Source organism: Triturus cristatus, chromosome 4_1, assembly GCF_964204655.1.
Source record: "Triturus cristatus chromosome 4_1, aTriCri1.1, whole genome shotgun sequence".
NCBI lineage: Eukaryota > Metazoa > Chordata > Amphibia > Caudata > Salamandridae > Triturus > Triturus cristatus.
In genome coordinates, this window is record NC_140585.1 from 657,832,233 (window position 1) to 657,855,693 (window position 23,461).

A 23,461-nucleotide genomic window follows, 5' to 3' on the forward strand; every position below is an offset into this window, starting at 1 on the left:
GGAGGTGAGAGGGACCCATAGCGGCAGCGCGTGAAGGCCTCAGATAGGCTGGGACGTCCGCCCATGACTGGGCCTAGGCCGCGGGCAGGACCGGCCGCCGTAGATACAGACCCAAAATGAGGCGCATTCACATCAGGCAGGGCTTGCTTGGAGTCCCGGGCTGAACTTGCTACCCCAGGAGACACAGGGTCCATTTTAACAGACGCCACCACATGCGATCAGGAAGCTATCTGGAGCCACTGAAAGACCTCCAGGGTGCACGTTGCCTCCACGCATGCCACTGAATAATCTCCAGTGTCAGAAGCATAAAGCAGGGGCAAGAAGCAGAGCCAGGCAAGCAGCCTCCAGACTAACATCGATCCCTCGCTGCCAAAGACACCCCTCCCTTGGGCTGTGCACAGGAAACCTATCTGCACTCCTTGAAGCATCCTGTGGCGTGGGACCTCCCATGGTGGGTTCAGCCGGACACGCGCCCCCGCGGCGGTGGACAACGTAACAGCATATGGTGGGGCTTCCCCAGGGCCCACCAGGAGGCTGGCATGTATTAAGCGTACCCCCATCGGGGTATCGTCCATCGGGACTGGGGTGCTGCGGAGGGGGTGCACAATAGGGGTGGGGTGCCGCCCTGCGCTCACGGAAGCGGCCAGACTAGTGTTGGGTGCGGCTTGAGGCATAGGGGGGGGGGGGGGGGGGGGGGGGGGCACCCGCCGGCCAACTACTGTAGTATTCTCCGCCAGAAAAGGGTGGATTCCACTGCCCAACAACTACAGAACAGAGATGCCGACATACCTACAACACACCGGGGATATCTCAATATAAAGATCAAACATGACTAAAAATAAGCCTTCGGGGGGAGCCACCAAGCAAAGTACTATCGACCGCTATAGCGGGGCTAGGGGCGAAGCTGCAGACGCCGAGGGGGGCTCCAATGCTCCACCAGAAAAATGCTGCATTATTAGCAGCGATAACCCAAACAAGAGTGGCATTAGAGACCCAGATTGGCGCAGTTGCCACAGGGGTGTCGCTGCTGCGCCAAAACCTCCTGGGAGTGGGCGAGCACCTCAGAGGCAGGGACCAGAGTCCCAGGAGTGGAAGATGTCGTCTCCGTGCTGCAGACCAAAGTCTCCTCCCTAGAGAAACTCACCAAAGGCCTAGCAACATGGGTTGAAGACGCGGAAGGACAGGCACGCAGAAACAACCTTCGTTTGGTGGGCTTCCCCGATCACTGCGAAGGCGAGGACACCGAAAAGTTCATATTGGAATGGCTAGCATCCTGGATGCTGGCAGAGGCCCTCTCCCCCCTTCATTGTGGAAAGCGCACACAGGGCCCTTTTGCAGCGCCCACCACCGGTAGCACGGCCGCGTCCCTTAATTGCGAGCATTTTAAATTACCACGATCGAGATCTTATCCTCAAACACGCAAGGTTGAAAGGGGACCTCTACTATGACTCACATAGAATCATGATATTCCCGAACTGTACAAGAATGGTCCTGCAGCAGCGGCAATCTTTCCAAGCAGCTAAGGCACGCCTATGGGACCTTAAAATCAGATACTAACTTCAATTCCCTGCCGCTTACGAGTCGTATACAATACTCGCACCTTGTTTTTTGACACACCAGAAGACGTTTTTCACAGGACCGACAAACAGATACAAACTAAGTCGCACACCCGCCTAGCCTCCACTCCGATTCATCATCCGGAGAATCTCAGTGATTGCGAACACAGCAGAAGGGCAAGCAGCGACACCGATCCAGGTCTACGTGGCGTTCTAAGATCCGAGGAAACAAACAAGGAAACGTGTCAGCAGCAGAGGTTTTTACGCAGCACAAATTAATCCAGAAGTGGACCAAAGTCACTAACCTGAAATGCTAACACAATGACTCAGTGCAGCCAGCTATCATTCAGTAGCGGGCCGGAATACCAGAACTCTTTTCTTTTTCCTTTTAAGTTGCCACTATGGGTCAAGGGTGTTTGGGGTTCCATTGGACAGATAGGCTGTCACACTCCGTTGGGGTCGATATGATGTCTCATCCGCGACAGATGCTTTAACCGTTTTGAGGTATTGGGTAGTGGGGAGTATAGTTTGTGGGGTGGTTTATTTATTGTTTTAACCCAATGTATAGAGGTTGAAATGTTAGAGAGGTGCTCCAGCATACAACCATACACATATAGCCACTTACTACAGGTCACTGTCATCACAGATGATACTTTACAAGGTCAACTGCGAATCATGAGTTGGAACGTAAGGGGTCTGCTAGATAGAATTAAACGGGGGGCTATATTCCAAAACGATCTAAAGCCGACATACTCTTGTTGCAGGAGACGCATCTGCTGGGCACCAGGACACCCTGCCTACCCCGATATGGCTATGACCACATATTTCATGCTGGATTTACATGGGGCTTCAGGGAGTGGCCATTTTGATACACTGCCGGATCCCACTCATATTGTCATGTCACTGGGTTGGTCCACACAGGAGATACACTATCTATGGAGAACAAATTGTAATTGGCAGCATCAATGCTCCACCCCCACTTTCTCAGACATTCACTGAGTGCCTGATAGATGTATGGGGACAACTCCCGGAATGTCTTGTAATTATGGGTGGGGACTGGAACGACGTGATGCACACATCTGTCGATCGTGGAAGACCCCCAAGGGACATAGAGAGGCCAAAGGAGTCGAAGCTTTTTTCCCCTCACAAACATGGTCGGCTGGGTTGATACCTGGAGCATGCTCCACCCATACGACACAGGTCATACATACTACTCCTCAGTACACAATACCCTATCCAGGTTCGATTATAGATTTATTCCAGAGAATCATCTTCACAGAATAGTAGAAGCCACCATTCTACCCCGGGGGCTATCCGATCATTCCCCTATTGAGATACAACTCTCAATAGGCCCACACTCTCAATAGGCCCAAGTCGACGTCCATTCCTGTGGCGGCTCTCCCCCTGGCACATGCAGAACCAGAAGTATAAGTCCCATATTCATAAAGCCATAGCGGAATATTTCACTCTCAACTCTGAGTCAGTCTCCGCACCGGAAACACTATAGGAGACCATGAAACCCACTATACGTGGGATGATAACCTGGAATAGATATCTGCTACACCACAGCGGAACGCAAACTCCGCATGCGTAAACTCATACATTTTAGAATCAAACGTTTTTATTGCATGGTAGCATGGTAGTAAATACACAGCTTAGCTGCCTACATCGGGTTGCCGGCAGAGCGAAAACTGATTAGGAATACACAGTGTTCAGGTCTACATCCCAGAGGACGACCTCGCGATGAATTCAAGCCTTAAACATTAATGCAGCCAGCAAAGATACCACTTTTAGAAGAAAACAATAAAACAAAGAAACAACCCCACCTCCCCCAACCCACTCTTTACCCTCCCTCCGCATCAGTTTGAGCCCGCCTAAGCCGTTGCACCACAGCCACTACAGCAATGGTCAATCATCTAGCCATTCAATCAGTGGATGCACCAGGTGGTTCCAATGGTATGAGCTGGAGGATCTTCAGATATTTCGGGCACGTTACTTCTCTCATATCTTTTGGTAAGAATCTGCAAGAAAGGGGCCCACAGTTTTGCGAATTCTTTGCCTTTTCCATCTACAATATGGCGCTCCATTGCTAAAAGTTGCCAGAGTCGATGGATCCAATCTCGAGGGTCTGGAACTGTCAAGGACCCCCAATGCGCTAAGAGCACCTGTCGCGCTGCAAGCAATGCCATGGCGATCTGCTTACCTCTCAATGATTTCAGCGGAAAAAACTTAGGATGGGGAAGCCCCAGCAGTGTATATTCAGGAGCACGTGGCAGTGTAATCTGAAATGCTGCATTAACGTCATCAATGATTGCTGTCCAATAGCGCACCAGTTTCGGACAGTGCCAGAGCAAATGCACAAGGGTACCAGTAAGTCCACACCCCCGCCAGCAGAGGTCTGACTGGCGTATAATACCAGTAAGTAACCACTTTATATGCCGATTCCGCACCTGCCGTATTGGAAGCAGTGTGATGCACTCGGTAAAAAATGTGTTCCCACTCCTTGTGCGATAAGGTTCTCCCTAGTTCAGTCTCCTATCTGATTTGCGCCTTTGTGCGGTGTCTCTTCGGATGTGTAGTGATCATGGAGTAAAGTTCAGATATGAGTTTACGATCATCTTTTTTACACACCAGCCATTTTTCGAAGTTTGTCAGGGAGTGAGACAGGAGTGCGAAGTTCTCAGACCGTGTAACCCAGTATGCGACCTGCGAGTAGTGGAAGGCATCTGACGCTGGTAGATCAAAATCTTTACGCAACTGAGGAAAGGGGATGAAGCCCTTAACATCAAAAAGGGAACCTACTCTCTTGCAACCCTGCAGCAATGGAAGATCGGGGACGCACATCCTGGCTGAAAGTCGGGATTGTCCGCGATGGGGGACATAGGAGAAGGAAATGTGGTCCAACCTTTCGGGCCTGCTAATCGGTCCCACACCTCGAGGGTCGGGGAGGTAACTGGGAAGGAATACAGTCCCCACGCTCTATGCCTGCGCGGGAGCCAACGTTCGCGCCATATGTTTCACCCGGCCACTGATTGGTCAATAAAATTCCAATGTTTGCTGGATAGGGGCCTGTTCCATTCGGTGATGTAGCGGAGGCATGTCGCCTGGTAGTAAGTATCCACCAGCGGGAAGCCTAGCCCTCCCTGTGTCTTCGAGGAGGTCACATGTGCAACCGTGAGACGCGGCTTCTTGTTGTCCCATAAGAACTTATTAAGAAGTCCTTGCAATTTCCGAAGTGTGCCCGGCGTTGGGCTCAAATAGAGCATTTGGAAGATGTACAGGATGCGTGGAAGCACCGTCATCTTCACTGTTGCTACCCTCCCGTACCACGCCAACTTGAGACGTGACCAGGCAGCCAACTCCTTGGTCGTTTGCTCCATCAATAAGGCGTAGTTGAGAGCGACCGTCCTCGCGATGGACGAGGTCAGACGAATGCCCAGGTATGTGATGTCTGTAGGCACCCATTGGAATGCAAAGTCTTGCTGTAGATCCTGTACCTCAGTCTCCGGGATAGAGATATTAAGAATCTACGACTTTGTAAAGCTGACCTTGAACCCTGCAATGCTCCCAAAAGAAGTAAGCTCCCTAGTCAGGTACCGCAGAGTCGACCGCGGCTGAGTGAGTGAGAGGATGACATCATCGGCATACATACTAATTGTATGTGTGTCAGCTCCAAATTTAAGGCCCACAATGTCAGGGTTCGACCGAATGCGTTGGGCGAAAGGCTCCAAATAGAGCGCAAATAAAAGTGGTGCTAGAGGACTGCCCTGACGAGTGCCCCGGGCAATGGGGAAAAGGGTCGATTTGCAACCATTAACCTGCACCGCCTCCGTGGGGGAATGTCGGGTACAGGGGTTGTTACCCGTATGGAAGGCAAAAAGAAAACAACTAATGATAGAGTTCCACACGTTTTATTGATTTATGCATACGTGACAGTGACAATATAGGAGGTATCCTTATTGGGCTGTTTTTACGTAGTCACCAAGAATCTTTCCGAGTTTGGGGAGTTCGTTCTTGTTTTCACCTTCTTCCTGGGATTTGGTCTCGGTTTAGGGAGCAGCCCAGATGCGAATAAAGAAAACACAAAAAAAAAAAACATCGGGTCAGTGATTTAGGAAATCAGTACTTCCTTATTCAGGGAACAGGAGTGAGGGAAGTATTCACCGCTAGTCCGTCACCCAGTGGACCCCGTCGTGACCTCCCTCTTTACGTAGCCCTCCCTCTCCCGTGCCCCGTGAACCCTTGAAATGTCGCCCATACCTTAGCAAGCCACCCTCTTCCTAGAGAGTGGCTGGGCGAAGCGCGGTCCTGTTGGCCTCCTGGCGGGAGCTCCTCGTGAACAGCAACGACTCTGGATTTGGCATCCTTCTCCACGGGAACTCCTACGGTCTCCTCTGGTATCCCGCTTCCGTCTTCTCTGGCAGTCCACGCCACAAACTCTTCTTTTCTGGGATTTTCCGCTTCCGTGCTCCTTCGGAGGTTCGGCCCTCTTGTGTTGCCCATCTGCTCCTCCGATAGGTCGGTGTTGCGTGACGTCACGGGCCACGCCCCCACAGTTTTTTCTTGATGTTTCTTAAAGGGCTCCAGACCTGCCTGCACAGAGGGGGATATGACGTCCGTAAATGCACTGTCCGTGTCAAAAGGCAGTAGTGTCCGTAGTTCGTTATCGGACTCGTGACAGGGAGGCATATAAGCAATTAACCCATCGGATAAAGTTATCCCCTAAACCAAATGCGCGCAGTACAGCGAACAAGAACTCCCAATCAATGCGGTCAAAGGCCTTCTCCGCGTCAATTGAGAGTAAGAAGGTCTGAGTGCGCGATCGGTGTATAGGGTCAAGGAGGTGCAGTAGTCGTTTAGTATTATCCCCTCCTTTGCCGCGTCGGTATAAAACCGGACTGGTCCGGGTCTACAATATCGTCCATAAGGGGGCTAAGGCGAGAGGCTATAACCCCCGCAAACAACTTCACGTCAATATTAAGGAGCGAGATTGGCCGGTATGACCCACAATCTTTGGGTTAATTCCAGGTTTAAGGATTACAGAAATTGCCGTCTCAGACATTGTAGGCGTCACTTCCCCGGTGTCTAGGAAGGAGTTAAAAAGCCGCGTTAATAGGGGGGCCAGCACTACGCAAAATGTTTAATAGAACGGAGCCGGGAAGCCATCCGGGCCCGGTGACTTAGCTACCTTTAGCAGCGCTATCGCCGAAATGATCTCTTCTATGCGAATGGCTGAGTCCAAATTATCAGCCGAAGACTTGAGTAGGGGAGCAATATTGCAGGAATTCAAGTAATCCCTTGGGTCATGCAAGGGGGCATCTCCCTTCGCATAAAGGCACTGATAAAACTGACGAAAGGCATCGACAATAAGGGCATCTGTGGTATGTTCCACCCCTTTCTGGTCCCGTATGGAATGGATTGCAGACATCTGCGCTTGCGCTCGTAGCCTATGTGCTAGCATCCTCCCACACTTATCCCCACTGAGGTAGAATTTGTGCCGCAGTCTCAGAAGTAATAAAAAACAACATAACCGCTAGTACTGCAACTAATCTTAAACCTCAAATTCACTTGTATTATTCAATAATATTCTGCACGCTTTACTTATCCAAGATCAAGTATAAAATACCCCAGAACGTCATCGCAATCTTTCATTTATGCAGAATCAAAAATTGTTTCCGCATTTATCTCCTTTTTTTTTTATAATAAAACGGTCTTGCCACTTAGACCGGCACAGATACTCATTTACATGAAGATTATTTCATTAAAAGTCTGTCTTCTATGTTTCTCAATGTAAATACGAACAGCTACGCCGCGTACCGACACGTGACTAGTGACGGCAAGAACTAACTACCGGAAGTAACGGAAACTACACCTACCGACGAGGGAAAGACTCAGGTATGCTCCTGCTTTAGGATTCTTCAACAAAATAATACTCATAAGTAATAGCGAAAGATTGAACTACAATGCTACTTTAAACTTTTTACAGTTTACAACAAAGAATCCGAAGACCGGTCCATTAACCGGACACCGTCTAAAGAATAAATTGTCGTCCATACAACTAAGGTAACTCGCCTTAGAATAATTTTCTTTTAAAGTATGCTTGACAAAATCGCAATAAAAATACTTAAAGGAGTGTCCTCACTTTTTACAGCTGGCGAATCCTTCCTCTGATATATTGGAGCTACGGCTCTCCAAGTTGCAAACAATTCACTAAAACAATGTAAGTAAATGAGTGGATGAGATAGAATGTGAGAATTTTCGTATTATTTATTTATTTTTCAACTTTAGATTCTACCTTCGCTAGATCGGCTGATCTATCCTTCATTCTACCGAGGTAAATTAAGTTGTAATTGAGACATTTAGTTGTTTCGATGAGGTGTTGGGCGTCCAGTTTACTGAAAAGGTTCTTGTTGTTTTAACCTACAGGTCCTGATGAGAAGCCCAGGAATGAAGGGGTATCGAAACGCGGAGACCTAGTTATGTGGCCATAAGAATTACAAATGCACCAAAAAGAATTGAATATAGAGATTACTTTGTAAAGCATTTTTTCTGTGGTCTAGATAAAAAGAATCTTACATTTTCCCTAAACTAAAATCCAGATAATTTAGTTCATGTATGTTTTAGGATGGTTGAATGTGAATAGTGAATGGTATGAATGATCAGAATGTATGGAGTGAATAAATGAATGGTGTGATGAATTTCGTTCAAAGTATGACTCATTCAGAGATGGTCGAATCTTTGATTTCTTCTGAAAAATGGAAGGCAAAAAAATGAAAATAAAAATAAATAAATTAATTGATTAATTCGACGAAAACAAAGGTCTAAAGCGCATTTTGTTGTTCTTCAAGATGTGCCCTCACAAGTGAATTTGAGGTTTAAGATTAGTTGCAGTACTAGCGGTTATGTTGTTTTTTATTATATAGAGGCCTAGCTTTACTGCCGTTGGCCTACCTCCAGTGTTGGTATTGGTGCAGTCTCAGAAGAGCATGCTCAGCCCTATCTAGATCCAGGTGCTTCAGCATGCGTCGCCGCGTTTCCAACTCCCTCCAAACTCTCGGCGCCCCGGTCCGCTTGTGAACTGCCTCCAGTTCTCCCACCTCCTTTTCCAATTCCGCGCGCTTCTCTCTGCGTTGTCGCGCAAAGAATGCCACGACCGCGATAAATTCACCCCGCACCACCAGCTTCAAAGTCTCCCACATTGCCGCGAGGGGTGTGCCCTCCTGGTCGTTCTCAGAGAGGTAGTGTACTATTGTATCTCGAATCCGATTGGTGACTTCCTCAGAGTGGAGAAGAGATTCGCGGAGTTGCCAGCCCGGTGGGGTTGAGCGCGAGCATCAAACTCATACATTTCGAAACACGTATAACAATGTTAGAAGGACGGGGTCAAGACGGCGACACACATAACTCGTAGGAACTTACGGCTCACTCAACAACAGTATAAAAAACAAACTAATGGATGAGGTCAAACAGACATGGGTGACATCTCAGAGTAGAATCTATCAGTGGGGAGATAAATCTGGCAAGCTACTATATCGCCTATTTAGACAGGCCGTGGCATCAACCCACCTTCCCTCTATTCGCAATGCACAAGGGACAACCCTTACAGGCCCGACAGAAATTGCACATAGCTTGACACTCTTTTAAGGGGAACGCTACAGACCACAAGATGTCATACCCATCTCATTAATCAAGAGCTTTCTAGATGACATACCGCCACATACCATTTCGGAGGACGCCCGGGGATTCCTTAAACTCGCCCATTACATTAGAATAATTAACAATAGCTGTATCCGAGTTGCAAACAGGCCGGGCCCCCGGCCCCAATGATCATCCCAGCGAATTCTACAAGGCGGTCATAGCCCAATTAGGTCCCAATCTTCTAAACACAATTCAGGAGATGACTGAAATGGTGCGGCTGCCACTAGATTGACGACACGCTGAAATAGTAGTGTTTCCTAAACCTGGTAGGGCACCTGAACACCATACCTCTTACCGCTTGATATCTCTTCTAAATACTGAAGCGAAAATACTCGCCAAAATTCTGACTAATACCACACTTGTCAGACATAGTACACCTAGATCAAGCTGGTTTTATGCCTCACCGCTCCACCCGCCATAATATCAGAAGAGCCCACAACGCGATAGCAGCAGTAGATCGCCTAGATACACCGGCAACCCTGTTGGCATATATGGATAAAGTTTTCGATTCCATTAGATGGACCTACTTATTCGCCCTTCTACCACGCAATGACTTCGGTTCACAGTTCATAGCATACATCTAGTTCCTCTATAAGTACTCGCAGTTCCGACATGCTATCACACTTCACATAAACCAGTTGGAGTCACTTCCAGAATTCAATCCGCTGGAGGGCAAACTCTTAGGAGACTTAGGTGAACACAAGATATCCAAAATGTACTAATCCCTCCTCACAAACAACACTACAACACTTGAGGACCCTTGAAGATAATTGGCTAACAGACATAGGCCCCCAAGAAACGTATAATTGGGCTGAGGCTTTAGAGTCTCCCTGTGGAGCCGCCATCTCCTCAAGCATACGACTCATCCAATAAAAGTAGCTCCTCAGGGCGTATTATACACGCCATTGATTATGGGGAGTTAGGCTGATTGACTCACCAATATGCTTACGATGCCAGAACAACTAGGGTACTTTCGTGCACACAGTTTGGTCATGCATAGCCTTGGATAGGTTCTGGTCCGGCGTTCTGGCAATCCTAACGGAGGTCATCAGGTGGCAGCTTCCCAAATCCCCTAGACTTACAATACTCCATATAAGGGATGAGATTGGCGGCAACAGATACAAACGTCATCCCTTATGGCTCGGTCTCACCCTTCTTAAACGGGACATAGCTAGGCTGTGGAAATCCGAAATATCCCCCACTGTCAGGAAATGGAAAATCGGATTGGACTTCTGCATGGGGTTAGAGATACCAGTTTTTCAGGTACACAGTTGCCCACAGAAACACCCTAAAATATGGCAGAGATGGGCGGACTATCGTGGTCTCACCATACTACGACAGACAACGTTATCAGATACAATTGACTCTGAAATTCGGACATATGATGCACAGATATGACACACTTTGTGAGACACAATCATTAGACAATGGTCTCTATCTAAACATATCCTATACCACTGATATGGTGCTAATGCATTGGGGTTGAATTGTTGTAAAGTTGTAATGATATTATTGTATGGAAAACACAAAGTACATATACCCGTAAACAAAGATGTAGTCCACTGGACAACAGGATGGTAGAAATTCAATAAAACTTGTTATGAAGAAAAATACGTGTGTGTGTTTAGTGACATGTTCACAAATAAAAAATATGTTTCCTCGAGCTTGGGTGGAAACAACATCTGCATTGTGCATATATTCGTTATTGACTATGGCACGATGTTCAGCCATTCTGACTTTCTGTATGTTTGTGTGCGTTCTTTATCAATTGCTGGCAAACAAGTTACAATGATTCTAGGTGTATGTTGTATTTAGTGTGCATCTTTCCCATAAAGTGTTTGCAAACACAAACAATGGTTAAAAGCTGTTTTGTGCAAAATAAAGTTCCATATGTTCTACTGTGGTGGTGGTGTGTATGTATGAGTGGATTTGTAATGGTGGCAGGGTATGTGTGGTTCTATGTGTCTATGTATCTCTTTCTAGTGAAGTTCACGAACAATGAAAATGATGCAAGTAATTTGCTGCATACTGACACTGTATGAGTAACTCTGTTGTGTCTATCCGTGGTCTGCCAAGCTGGCATCTTTGAGACAGGGTGTGGCAGTAGGCTCTCATGCATTAAAACGGTAAAGGTTGCGTATAGCTTTGGTTAGAAGCTTAATTTCCCCTTCCCCACCCCCGACTAATATGTTGCTGCAGATCCAAATATTTCGAAATAACACCGTACTGGTTTAATGAGCATCTATGTTAGAGCTACACGACAGATTTAGAAAATAAAATGGTGAAAATTACATACCCCTCTATATGATGGGCCACTTCTTCGCTCATGCCCAAATCTGTGCCCCTCATCATAATCTCTGTAGTCTGAGTTGCCAAAGTCATCATATCTACGGTCATTTCCTTCATCGCATCTGTCTATCGGGCTCTTCCTGCGCACAATGTTAACTACTCTGCGACAATCATCCTAAACAAATAATAACATGCAACACACATTAACGCACAACTTAAATGAAAAATAAAACACATCTACGCATTGTCATCACTCACAGCAAAACAAGCTTTTGAAATTCAAGCACACTTGAGAAAGTGATAAACCCTTTAACCTTTTGGGGTGCCCTAGGAGTGGGGCGGAATGGCAATTTTTTTCTATATGAATTCATCAGAAATCTAATTTGCTCTGCATTGCCCAACTCAGCTCACAATGATGCAGTGTAAAGTGAGTATTGAAGTGCATGCTGCAATGCAAACAAATATTTGGGCACTTGTGTAAATGAAATGACACTGAAGGCTATTAAAAGACACTGCTATCAAAAGTCTGTGATATCTTTACTGAGTTAAAAAAGATGGTAATCAAGACACCACCTGAGACTGTTCTCTGAAGCGCCAGCAGTGAATGTTAATTTAAATGACAAAGACAACACCATATAAAAAATGAACTAATCCCACCCACTTGTGTCACAATGAGCACGACATATCAGCGGCCAGTATCCGGTCTGACTCTCCTGTAGCCAGGCAGGATACTTTAGAATTATACACCATGCACGGTGCACCCCCCTAGATTCACATAAAGAGCCCTTATACAAACGTCAGCAACTTAGACTATTCATAAGACTTACCGTGTTTAATATGAGATTTCAAACTCCTCACCCAAAACTGATCTGTGTGAGCTCAATATGCCTAGAAGATCAGAATCCTCGGTCTCCCCTTCCTCAAGCATCCAGGTTGTTCATGCCCCGTCAGAAGGATGAGTGGAGGTAAAACCCCAAATCTTATGTGGTTTCTGAACGGGTAAATGCCAGTGAAGATATTTCCACCACTGGGTTTGCACATTTCTTTACTTTTTTATTTACTACCACCTTACGAGTTGATAAGCAAAATCATGCCTTAAAACCTCTCGTGCAAGGGTCCTTCCCAGGCAGAAACATGTTGACCTCAGGAGACCAAGAATTATTAATCCCCGAGTTTTCTTTTTATACGCTATCCTCTGGGGACAAGGTTAAAATCTAGAGATCACCAGGAGGTAGGTTTAACAGCTCGTTGTTTCCCCTCTGCAAATATCATCCCTTTATATACCCGCACCAACCCCCAGAAAGGATCTCCTCCCGACCTTTTCCGCACTACATGATCAATAGAGCCCTAGCCCACACCAGCACCACATACAGAGTGGTTATGAGGAGGGGCTCTAGGAAGAAACATCACACCCTTGGGCAAGTGAGAGCCGTCGTCCTTTTATAGAACAGGACCCACACATTTCAGTTTCAGACATACGGTTTTGATCCCCGACCGCAGACTAGGAGATTTCACTATTGTGTCATCAGAATCTTTATTCCGCAAAGAAAAAAGTGCTCACTATGAAGACGCAATTTAAGATACATTTGGGAAACTACACAAAACTTAAATAAAAACTTCAAATAACCTTACAATCCAGCCATGATGCAATACTCAGCTATGTTCCACTACTTAAACCTTCTCCCAGATCGAGCACCACTTCAGCTAGATTCAGGAACTCGCCAGGCAAAATAAGTTACTTACCTGTAAACACAGTTCAGCAGCTTGAAGATGGTATACATTCACATATAATTATTACAGAATTATGCTATCCATTGGTCAGTCAGAAAAGTGCATTCTCACTATGAGTGTCCAGAACCGTCGATGTAAGGTATTGGGAGCTAACCTGTGAAAACCTCCAGTCTTTTTGAATTCCATCTCTAGCTCGTGGATCCCTGGTTTGCAGGCTCACCCACTCCGATACTCTTGGTAAAACGATTTTGAGATGCTTTCTCTAGTTCCTACCTTTCAAAACAAGCATTTGCAATGAAATATGTCTCGCATTTACGTGAGTTTAAGCCAGTGGCATTGTAAATAACAATGCCTTTTATTTATGTTTTAAAAACGGAAACAATAATAAAAGGTATTGTCTTTTACAATGGCAATAGCTCAAACTCAAGTAAATGCGAGACCTATTGCATTGCAAATGCTGGTTTGTAATTCTGAAGAGTGCTGGAAACTGAGATTTTAATGGCATCAAAACAAATCAAGACACTTGGTGATGCAAAAATGATAAATATTCACAGAAACCCGATTACCACACATTATCATTGGTGTGCTATTCAGTTTTATAAGTAAACTGTAGGTCTGTGCAAATTTAGTGGCCATTTCAGTAGAAAATGTGCGGTCTCTAAATGACAATGTGCTACCACATGATGCTCTAGTTACATTAAAAAAACACCTGCCTCAAGTCCATTAAGGTAGGTGGATCACAAGTTTGTTGTTCTAAAACTGGGCTATGGTTCTAAAAAATATGGAAAGCACTGCACAAGAGGCATATTGTGCGCGGCCATAAGCCCCCTTCCTACCTCAACAATGGTAAAAAATAGCTTTCTCTGGCCAGAGCTATCTATTTGATTCATGCTATGCTGTTGTTCCTGTGTAGAAGCTATAAACTAAATAGTGTTTCTGAAATCATAACCCCAGCACGGGACTCCACAGAATTCAGTCACACTTCATATTCATCTGTATTCACTTAAATTGTTAGCAAGAGACCAAAGACTTGCCTATTATAATGCACAGATCTTAACCTTGAAGCCTTACACCTCCCTATTGTAGGCACTCCAAGACACTGCCCTGTTGAAATTACTGATCACTTTCAATGGATGCTCCTACCTCTATGGCTTATCTGAGGCAACCACTTGTCTCCCACTTCTAACTCCTCCAAGCACCTACGCTGGGAAACAGCACCGTGGCTGGAGCGCTTTAGAGAAACAAAAATACACAAAGGGTGAAACCTGTGATGTACAAAATACTTTAAGTGAGGGCCACTATTCTCTGCAGAAAAGTAACAGAGCATGGAATTTAAAAAGGTAATAAATAGTGATTTCTCAAGTTATACTGTACTGTGGTAACAACATGGAATTTAACCTTGCAACTTAATGTAATTAATACATTTCTTAGTATAGAGCCCTCAGATTACATGTTTTCTTGATCCATATTTATTTTTAATACCATTTTCAAGTTTCCCAAACCAAACAATAATGAAAGCCTAACAACGAAGTCACTAGCCGAATCCGATTGTGAGGATGCGCTCATACCAGTGCCTTACAAACTTTAGAACCACAGCCCACTTTTTAGAACAACCAACTTTTGTGACCCACCTATCTTTAATGGCCATGAGGAAAACATTTTAATGTAACTAAACATAGTGTGGCAGCACAACATCATTTTTAGACCGCACATTTTCTATTGAAATAGCCACTAAATTTGTATACATAGTTTTACTGATGAAACTATACTGCACACACATGCTAATGTGTGGAAATTGCGTTTCAGTGAATTTTTTATTATTATCCATCACACTGCAGAATTAGAAAAAAACGTGCTTGATTCTGAAGGCGAACAGTTAATTTACAGGTATTTAAATTTTGTTGCACTACAAACAATTACATCATACAGCCTTTCCGTTCACATACTCTGTACTTCAGCAAGATTGTCACATCATTTGCATTACTTTACTTTCTCAGATTGCAAAGTTAGAGTTTATAAACATCAGTGTGTTAAAAACACAAGTAGCAATTTGTCAGAAGACGTATCCTGACATCTGGCCTGTCTTTGAAGTGCAGCAAATGTGACGAATTAAACACAGAGTTTAAAGGCATCTTTATTTCTTTCTTTGACTTTCACTACCTACCAAAAAGGCGAGTCGCAACTCCGTTTGGAAAACACTGACTTGGACGCTTGGACACATCATACCGGAAGTGCACACTGAGCTACTAAGTTTAATGACTCAATTGTGGCAGAAATTTTACATCAGCACAAAATGGCTATTGTAAAGAAAAATGTAAGTTGTAATTTTCTTCCCTAAGTGGCATCTCCCACCTTACTTGTCTCTTTCAACATCATTAGGAAGAAGATGCCACCACGTTACTGAATCCCATTAAACTGGATCACAGTAACATTTGCCTTTTAAAGTTCTCATCTTGAAGAAAACAGAACGTCAATTCCTCCAATCTTTATCCGCTCTACTACTCTCTACTATCACTACAGTGAGTCGAACAAATTCTTGCAAAGCATGTATATGCAATAGAACCTGAAGGCTAGGCCGAGAGTCCCTGTGAATTTACAAAGCAAGTGTATGTAAACTAACTTAATTGGCTTCTGGCATAGGTTTGAAACGCACATGGCATCTTAACCGCCCTCTGCCTTTACGTGCACTTCAAAAACTGTTTAATGGGTACTCGTTGGTTGTTCCTCCTTGGGGGAATGTTTTGTTTGGTTTGGGTTTGTTCTCCATTGAGCCTCTTATGCAGCACCGAGCCTCTTATGCAGCACCACGCCTCGCGTGTCACCACACTATCCCATGCAGCTGCTCAGATGCGCTCCGCCGCCGCTCGCTTTCCTGCGCCGTCCGCTGGCCTCCCCTAGCGTGGGACCCGTAGTCCCGACGTCCCCTGGCCGCTTCCCTCCCGGCGCGCTCCGTTCCCGTCTCTACCATGGATGACATAGCTTCCAAGGCACAGGTGCGCATCCTGTCCTGGAACGTGAACGGCTTACTGGACCGGCTCAAGCGCACCGCCGTCCTTAAATATGCCCAGCGCGCGGAGGCAGATGTGCTCATGCTTCAGGAAACCCACCTGCTTGGCGAGAAATGTCCCTTTCTGGTGCGTTATGGGTATGACCGGGTGTGGCACTCCGGGTTCTCGCGGGGGGTCGCCGTCCTGCTGCGCCGTTCCCTCCCTTTTGTGTTTACCCGGGTGATCCACGACCCCCTTGGCATGGGGATTGCCGTTTGCGGCACGCTTGAGGGTCGGCCGCTCAGTCTCATATCACTCTACGCGCCGCCTTCCGGGCTGTCTCAGGCTTTATCTCAGGCCGCATCTTTGCTGGCAACTCTCCCGCCGGGCACTATTGTTCTTGGGGGAGATTTCAATGCCGTCTCGGCCCCGCAACTCGACTCCTCGGGTCCGGTATCGGCGCCCCGCGCCGCATGGGCGAAGCAGCTGTCGGGCTGGGCGGAGGCTCAGGGCTTGTGCGATGCATGGCGGACCTGGCACCCGCACGCACGGCAGTACACTCATACTTCGGCCGTCCACCACACCCATGCACGCATTGATGCGATCTTTGTCCCCCCCGCCGATTGTGTAGGCATCCAAGACATCCGCATCCTCCCCAGGGGGATATCTGATCACTCTCCGGTCCTCCTGGGTCTGGGCTCCCGCCCCGTGTGGCCCGCCAGATGTGGCGCTTCAACGCCTGGTTCCTCCAGGATAAGACGCTCCGTGGGGAGGTGGGGTCCGCATTGGCGCATTATTTCGGTGACAACGACGGGTCGGTTTCCTCGGCGGGCACCCTTTGGGAGGCCTGTAAGGCCACCATTAGGGGGGCTGTCAAAACACATGTGGTACGGCATCGTCAGAAGCAACTCCAGCGGCTCACTGCCTGTGAAGCCCGCGCACTGCGACTGGAGCAATCTCTCTCTGAGTCCGGTGATCCGGCCGGGACCCGGCAACTGCGACTTCTGCGTGAGGAGATTCGGCAACTGTCGCTTGATGCGGCTAAGCTCCTCTGGCAATCCTCGCTGGCGAGGGTATACGGGTGGGGCGATAAGAATGGTGCGCTGCTGCATCGGCTGGCTACTTACCCCAGGGCATCGCGCATCATCCCGGTGGTAGCCGACTCTGGCGGCGTGCTCCAATCTTCCTCCGTGGCAATAGCGGAAGCTTTCGCTCAGTATTATTCGCAGCTCTATCGGGCCCGGGCGTCGGACCTTTCCCTGGCTTCTCTGCTCGCCACTAGTAACCTGCGGCTTCCCCAACTTCGGTCGGACGACTGGGAGAGTCTGGAGGTGCCCATTTCTCCTGAGGAGATTGGGGACGCGATAGGGCGCACGTCTGCGGGGAAGACCCCGGGACCGGACGGCTTCCCCCAGGAGTTTTATGCCACCTATAGGGAGCACCTGGTCCCGCGGTTGGGTGCCCTCTATGCTGAAGCGGTCACCAAAGGCTCCTTCCCTCCGGAAGCCGACATAGCCACGATTGTGGTTCTGCCCAAGTCTACGCCGCCTCCTTGTGATAGGTCGGCCTACCGGCCGATCTCTCTTATCAACACTGAAATCAAGCTTTACGCAGAGGTCCTGGCCCAGAGGCTCCGGCCCTTTTTGTCGTCCTTGGTGCATCCGGACCAATGCGGCTTCATGCCGGATCGGGGCACTCGCCACTGCCTTCGTCACCTTCACGTGGCCTTGGCTCACCGCCATCGCATATCTCCTTATCTCACCCTCCTGCTTGCCGATTTCGAGAAAGCTTTCAACTCGGTTGGGTGGCCCTACTTGTTTGATGTCCTGACCCACATGGGTTTCGGCCCCAAGTTTGTTGGAATGGTACGGGTCCTTTATGCGCACCCCCGCGCCAGAGTGTTGGTTAATGGGGCACTGTCGAGACCGTTTCGGATCGGCCGGGGAACGCGGCAGGGGTGTCCGCTATCGCCCCTCCTCTTTGCGCTTGCAATGGAGCCCCTTGCTGCCCTGATCCGAAGGGATACTCTCCTTCGGGGCTGGGAAAGGCCGGGCCTCGAGCCGGACAGAATAGCCCTCTACGCGGATGACGTCCTGTTGTACCTTAGCGATTCGGCGCGCTCGGGACCGCGCACACTCCATATCTTGGGCCGCTTTGGCCGCGCGTCTGGCCTCTACTTAAACCCGCGAAAATCGGTCCTTGTGCCTCTGCACCCCTCCCGGGAGTGTTTTGACTGGCAGGACACTATTCCCCTCCGCCGGTTGTCCTTCAGGTACCTGGGCATCTGGGTCTCTCTTCTCCCGGAATTGAGCTGGGCTCTTAATGTGACCCCCTGGTCAAGAAAGCCAAGGTAGATGTGGTGCGATGGCAATCGCTCCCGCTCAATCCGCTGGGGAGGGTGGCGCTATACAAAATGATGATTCTCCCCCGGTTCCTTTATGTATTGCAAAATAGCCCTGTGTCCTTCCCACGGCCTTGGTTTCGCGAGCTGGATGGGTTGGCAACCAGATTTCTCTGGGGTGGTGGGAGACCGCGGTTGGCCCTGTCAGTATGTCGCCTGCCCACCTTTGATGGAGGGCTAGGCATGACCAATCTTTACCTCTACTACCTGGCCACCCGCCTCCTGGTCATCCATGACTGGTTTGGGGGGGGATGGTCTGACCCGGCCTACAGGGTGGAATTAGAGGACCTGGGTTTCCCCCGTATACAGGACCGCCTGTATGGCGCCCCCATCCCCGCCTCCTGCCCCGACATCACCAAAGCGATCTTCCTGGCTTGGCGAGCGGCGGTCCGCCACACCCGGTGGACCGGGAGGCTGACTCGCGCCACCCCCCTCTGGCATGGGACATGGCTGCGGGATGTTGCGGAACTGGAGGGCTTTAAATCTTGGGACCTACTCGGCATCTCCCAGCTGGGAGATGTCTGGCGGGGGGGGATGCATGTGCTCATTCTCGGAACTGCAGGCGCGCTTCTCCCTCCACTCATCTCAATTTCATAGATACCTCCAACTGCGACACGCCATACGCACCTACACCCCACTGGACATTAGGCTGCCGGACCACAGCCCCCCGGAGGCTCAGGTCCTGCTGGGCAACCTGGGGAGGGGGGGTACATCCAGGATACATCGTTCTCTTATCAACAATACCCCCATGCCCCAGGAAGGCCTGAAGGAACGATGGGAGGTGTGGGTGGGTCCCCTGGACGAGGTCGACTGGCGGGATGCCCTTATGGCCCCCAGGCTGGTGACGGCCTCCGCCAAACTGAGGCTTATCAAATTTATTACCTTCACACTGCCTATCTCACACCGGCTCGTCTGCACCGTGCGGGCCTCTCCGTTGACGCAGCTTGCCCCCGCTGCGGTTTTGATCCGGCCGACTTCATCCACATGGTGTGGTCTTGTCCGGACTTGGGGGGGTACTGGAGGGGCATAGAAGCCGACCTCACGGAGGTCTTGGGGTGGGTGGTGCCACATAACCCTAGACACACCCTACTGGGTATCACTGACGGCCTAGATGGCACACGCGCAGAGAAGCTATTACTTATGACGGCGTTAATAGTGGCGAAACGAGACATTGCAGCGGCCTGGAAGCACCCACAGCCGCCTAGCTTGGCCAAATGGAGTACTGGAGTGGACTGGTGTGCGACACAGGAACGGACTCTCCACTGGGGGGGGTTGGAGTGGTCCCGTGCTGTGCGGTTGTAAGCTGGTGGTTCGACAGGCTCAATGTTTTTCTGTTGTGTCACTTAAAACAATAAAAACTTGTTTATCAAAAACTGTTTAAAGGGGTGGCTCGGCTGGAGACTCGCAGGCTATATTTTCCCTAGGAAGTATTTTTTAGTTTGCAAACCTCTTTAAAACTGTGATTTTTTATTTACGTGCAGGCTACCGTACCCAACACGCTTTCATTAAGTAGTTACAAAAAGTCACTGAATGTCGAATATACCCTTTAAAGAAGGATCACAGTTATATCCTAAACCAATATGTTTTGGTAAGTGCCCATAGACAATACTAGAACACTTCGCTGGTGATTGAACAAAGGGGACTTAAGAGATGGCAGAACTGAAGTTGTAAAAGGAGGTAGCAGATCGAATCCCAGCATCTCTGGGTCGATTCCTGTAGCACTGAAAGTGAACACAATAATAAAACACACTTGCAGCATGTGGTGGGAGAAATGCAACTGATGCACAATTTTCACTGAAAACATCCAAACATAGTTAGCAACAGAACTACCAGGCACTCACCTTTCTAAATAATCTATTTCCAATATCTTGACACAACAGAATTATTAGGATTAAAAACGTGACCGAGTTAATGGTCTCCAAATACCTTAGCTTCTCAATTTATAGGACAGTAAAGGGTTTATTTAACAATGATCGATTTGATGGTTACAGTATACGGGGGTGATAACAAAGGAATAGACTGCCAGAATCTTGTAGAAACAAAGTAAACATTTAAGCTAGCAATACTATCACAGGGCTTTTCGATTACTGGAGTTTCACTTTAAGATATACGAACAAACATAAAAACATGAAAACAAAAGACTTTATAAAATGTTTAAGCCCTTGACACATGCAAATGTGGAAAGCACCAGGCGAGTAGCAATTCTGAGCCAAAGATTTGAAAATGTTGGGCTCTTATAAGCATGTAGAAATGGTGAAGATATGCAGACAATGAGCACATTCATAATCAGAAAACAGAGTGATTTGATGGATTGAAAGTGCGGGAAGCCAACATTCTGCAGTTGAAGGAACAGATGTGCACAGATGTTGAAGGGAATGATATATTGCGGCACAGTAAGGACTGGGACAGAAATGATCAGGGGAGGATGCGGTGAGCCGACTGATCTTTAGAGACACTTTTGTGGGACTGTTGAAGCGAATGACAAGAGAAAAAGTTCAGGGGTGTTCTGCATCGCATGTGAAGCGAAACATGATCGATCAGCTTGAGGAAAGTACTAAAAGGCTCTGACAAGTTGAATGTGTTCACTTCCCACTGAGGGTTTTAAAGTCTAGAAACATTGATTGGACACGTCAGAAAGGTAACAAGCGCACGCGCACATGCTGTGCGAGTGGTGCGCGCGCTAGCGCGCGACGGCAAAAGTAGGCTGGCGAGTGGTGAGCGATCCGGGGCGCTGAAAGCTGGCGGCTGCGTGCGTGCACGCGCACGTGAACGCAAGCGCTAAGCCGTGTGGCAGCACTTTTAAAAGCCCTAACTAAATGTCTCACAGTGCAGCGCATGCGCTGGCTAAGGCGAGACCTAAAAAGGGAAGAGGCTCTGGGTAGCTTGTACATTAACATGTGCGCATACGTTGGGTGAGCGAGGAAGACTTGTCTGACTCAGCTTGGCATCTGCGCACAGGTAGCATGGTGGCATGGTGGCAGATAGGTCACAGACACAAATTAATAGGAGTCATTTTGAGACCAAATCGGAATGCACAATCCCATTCTGGGCACAGTGTGGCACGTGTAGTGTATGTGTAAACTATTTTACTGAATCGTTTACGATACAAAAGTCAGAGCAACTGTCTTGTATATAAAGTACTGGAACAGGAATCCAGATATGAGATCTATTTGGACATATCTGAATTCCTTCAAAACACATTTCATAATTTGTAATATTTCTCAAAGCCAGCATTAATAATAGCCCGCAGATTAAAGGCCCCTGAGCAATATAGGCCCATTCCAGGGAGATGAAGGAACCTCCTACTAGAGCAATGGAGAGAGTCTGAAATCTCAACAGCGGTTAGCTGTCGCTCTCAGTAAATTGCTTGAAGTATGTTCCCTCATGTGAGAAAGGACGGACAAGCAGAACCCTTGCTCTAGTTACCATATGAGGTTTATTTAAAGTCTTGAAGAAAGAAACCAGGCCATAATGGGCAGAGTCTGAAATGTAATCTTAAAACCTTCTCAGACTGCAGTACAGGGTGCGACAGGCTCTGGACTGGTACCTGTGAGTGACTAAGGTATGGAGAGGAGATGTGGCAACATCAGGTTGAAAGGGTGCCTCATCAATCAAAAGAAAACTTTACCTTCAGTTTTTAATCATGGCACAGTCTCAGAGAGCTGATAAAGAGCCCCTCAAACCAGGAGAAGAACCAGCCTGGGCTGCGGCCCCCCTCTCAAAAGATCCCCGATTTGTACTGTGGATGTTTGTGGTTGGCTGCAATAAATCCCCGACTCCCTCACAGGCCCTGTAGAGGGTGGATTTGCTAGAAACCCTTATAGAGAGGACCCCCATGACTTCTTTGAGTTGGTTCGGTTGTCGGTGGAAGGCATGTGTGGATGGGGAGGTCAGGCAAGGAGAGTAATCTACTGTGGAGGACTTTCGGTGGCTGCTGCCGTCATGGGCTTGCCTAGGGCGCTTGCCCTACTCACATACACCACTGTTCCTGGGTATTATTGTCTGCCCCTTCTAGCCATTGCTCATGGTATTGCAACCCAGGATGTCTTCCACACGGGTGTAACAGGAGTTATGCTGCCAGGAGTGTGCCTGCCGAGTTGTGATGCCCCCAACCCCGTTACCAGCACAGCCAATCCTGTCACCATGTGGGCAAATCAAAAGCTGAGACAGTAGGCTTCATCTGAGTGGCTGATTCAGTGCAGATTGCGGATCTACCACTGTATAAAACTAAAATCCAAGGTGTAGCTAAGTACTTGCCTCTCCTCACTGTTGATGAGAGGAAGTGTCTCTGCTTGGGCTCTACTCTTTACTTGTGATCATGTGTCTGCAGCTGAGACAATCTTCAAGTCAGAATTTTTTTTTGCTTGTGGCACATCTTGGAACTTCTTCTGTAGTGTCACGTCAAAGAATTTCCTCAAACCATGCAATTTTTTAAAGAATTTCCTTGGAACTATTTGACCTCTTAGAGCATTGTCTTCAGAAGTTTCAGGTTATTGACCAGCTAGCAAGATTTAGATTCCTTTGTTAGAACTGTGAAACTACAGTGGGAATCCTGAAATTCTATTGCCCCTGCATATTGGAACTCTGGTTCACCTTCTAAATGGTACTGCAACAACGGTCTCCTGCGCTTTTGCAGAGTTATCCTGAGTGATCCTTTGTTTCTGTTCGGTGCCTTAAGTTGGGGCACTTTAACAACAGAACAGGATCAGTCCCACAATGATTCCTGTGGATCTAGCAAATTAAAGGTACTGTGCCACTGATCTGCTGAGTGTTTACTATAAAGCATTTGCTGCTAGAGT

General features: G+C 47.8%; 1 protein-coding gene across 7 annotated transcripts in view; it reads right to left on the reverse strand.

Moving 5' to 3' along the window:
- The window catches only part of PPHLN1 (periphilin 1), a 578,487-nt gene that overhangs the window by 451,840 nt on the left and 103,186 nt on the right, over nt 1–23,461 (reverse strand). For 5 of the 7 annotated variants that reach the window (XM_085653062.1, XM_085653061.1, XM_085653060.1 and 2 more), the window contains one exon: nt 11,551–11,718. The exons of the other annotated variants lie outside the window; for them this stretch is intronic. In XM_085653062.1, the coding sequence (XP_085509188.1) occupies nt 11,551–11,718 (168 nt within the window). The remainder of the gene's footprint in view (nt 1–11,550; nt 11,719–23,461) is intronic. 7 annotated transcript variants of the gene reach the window in all.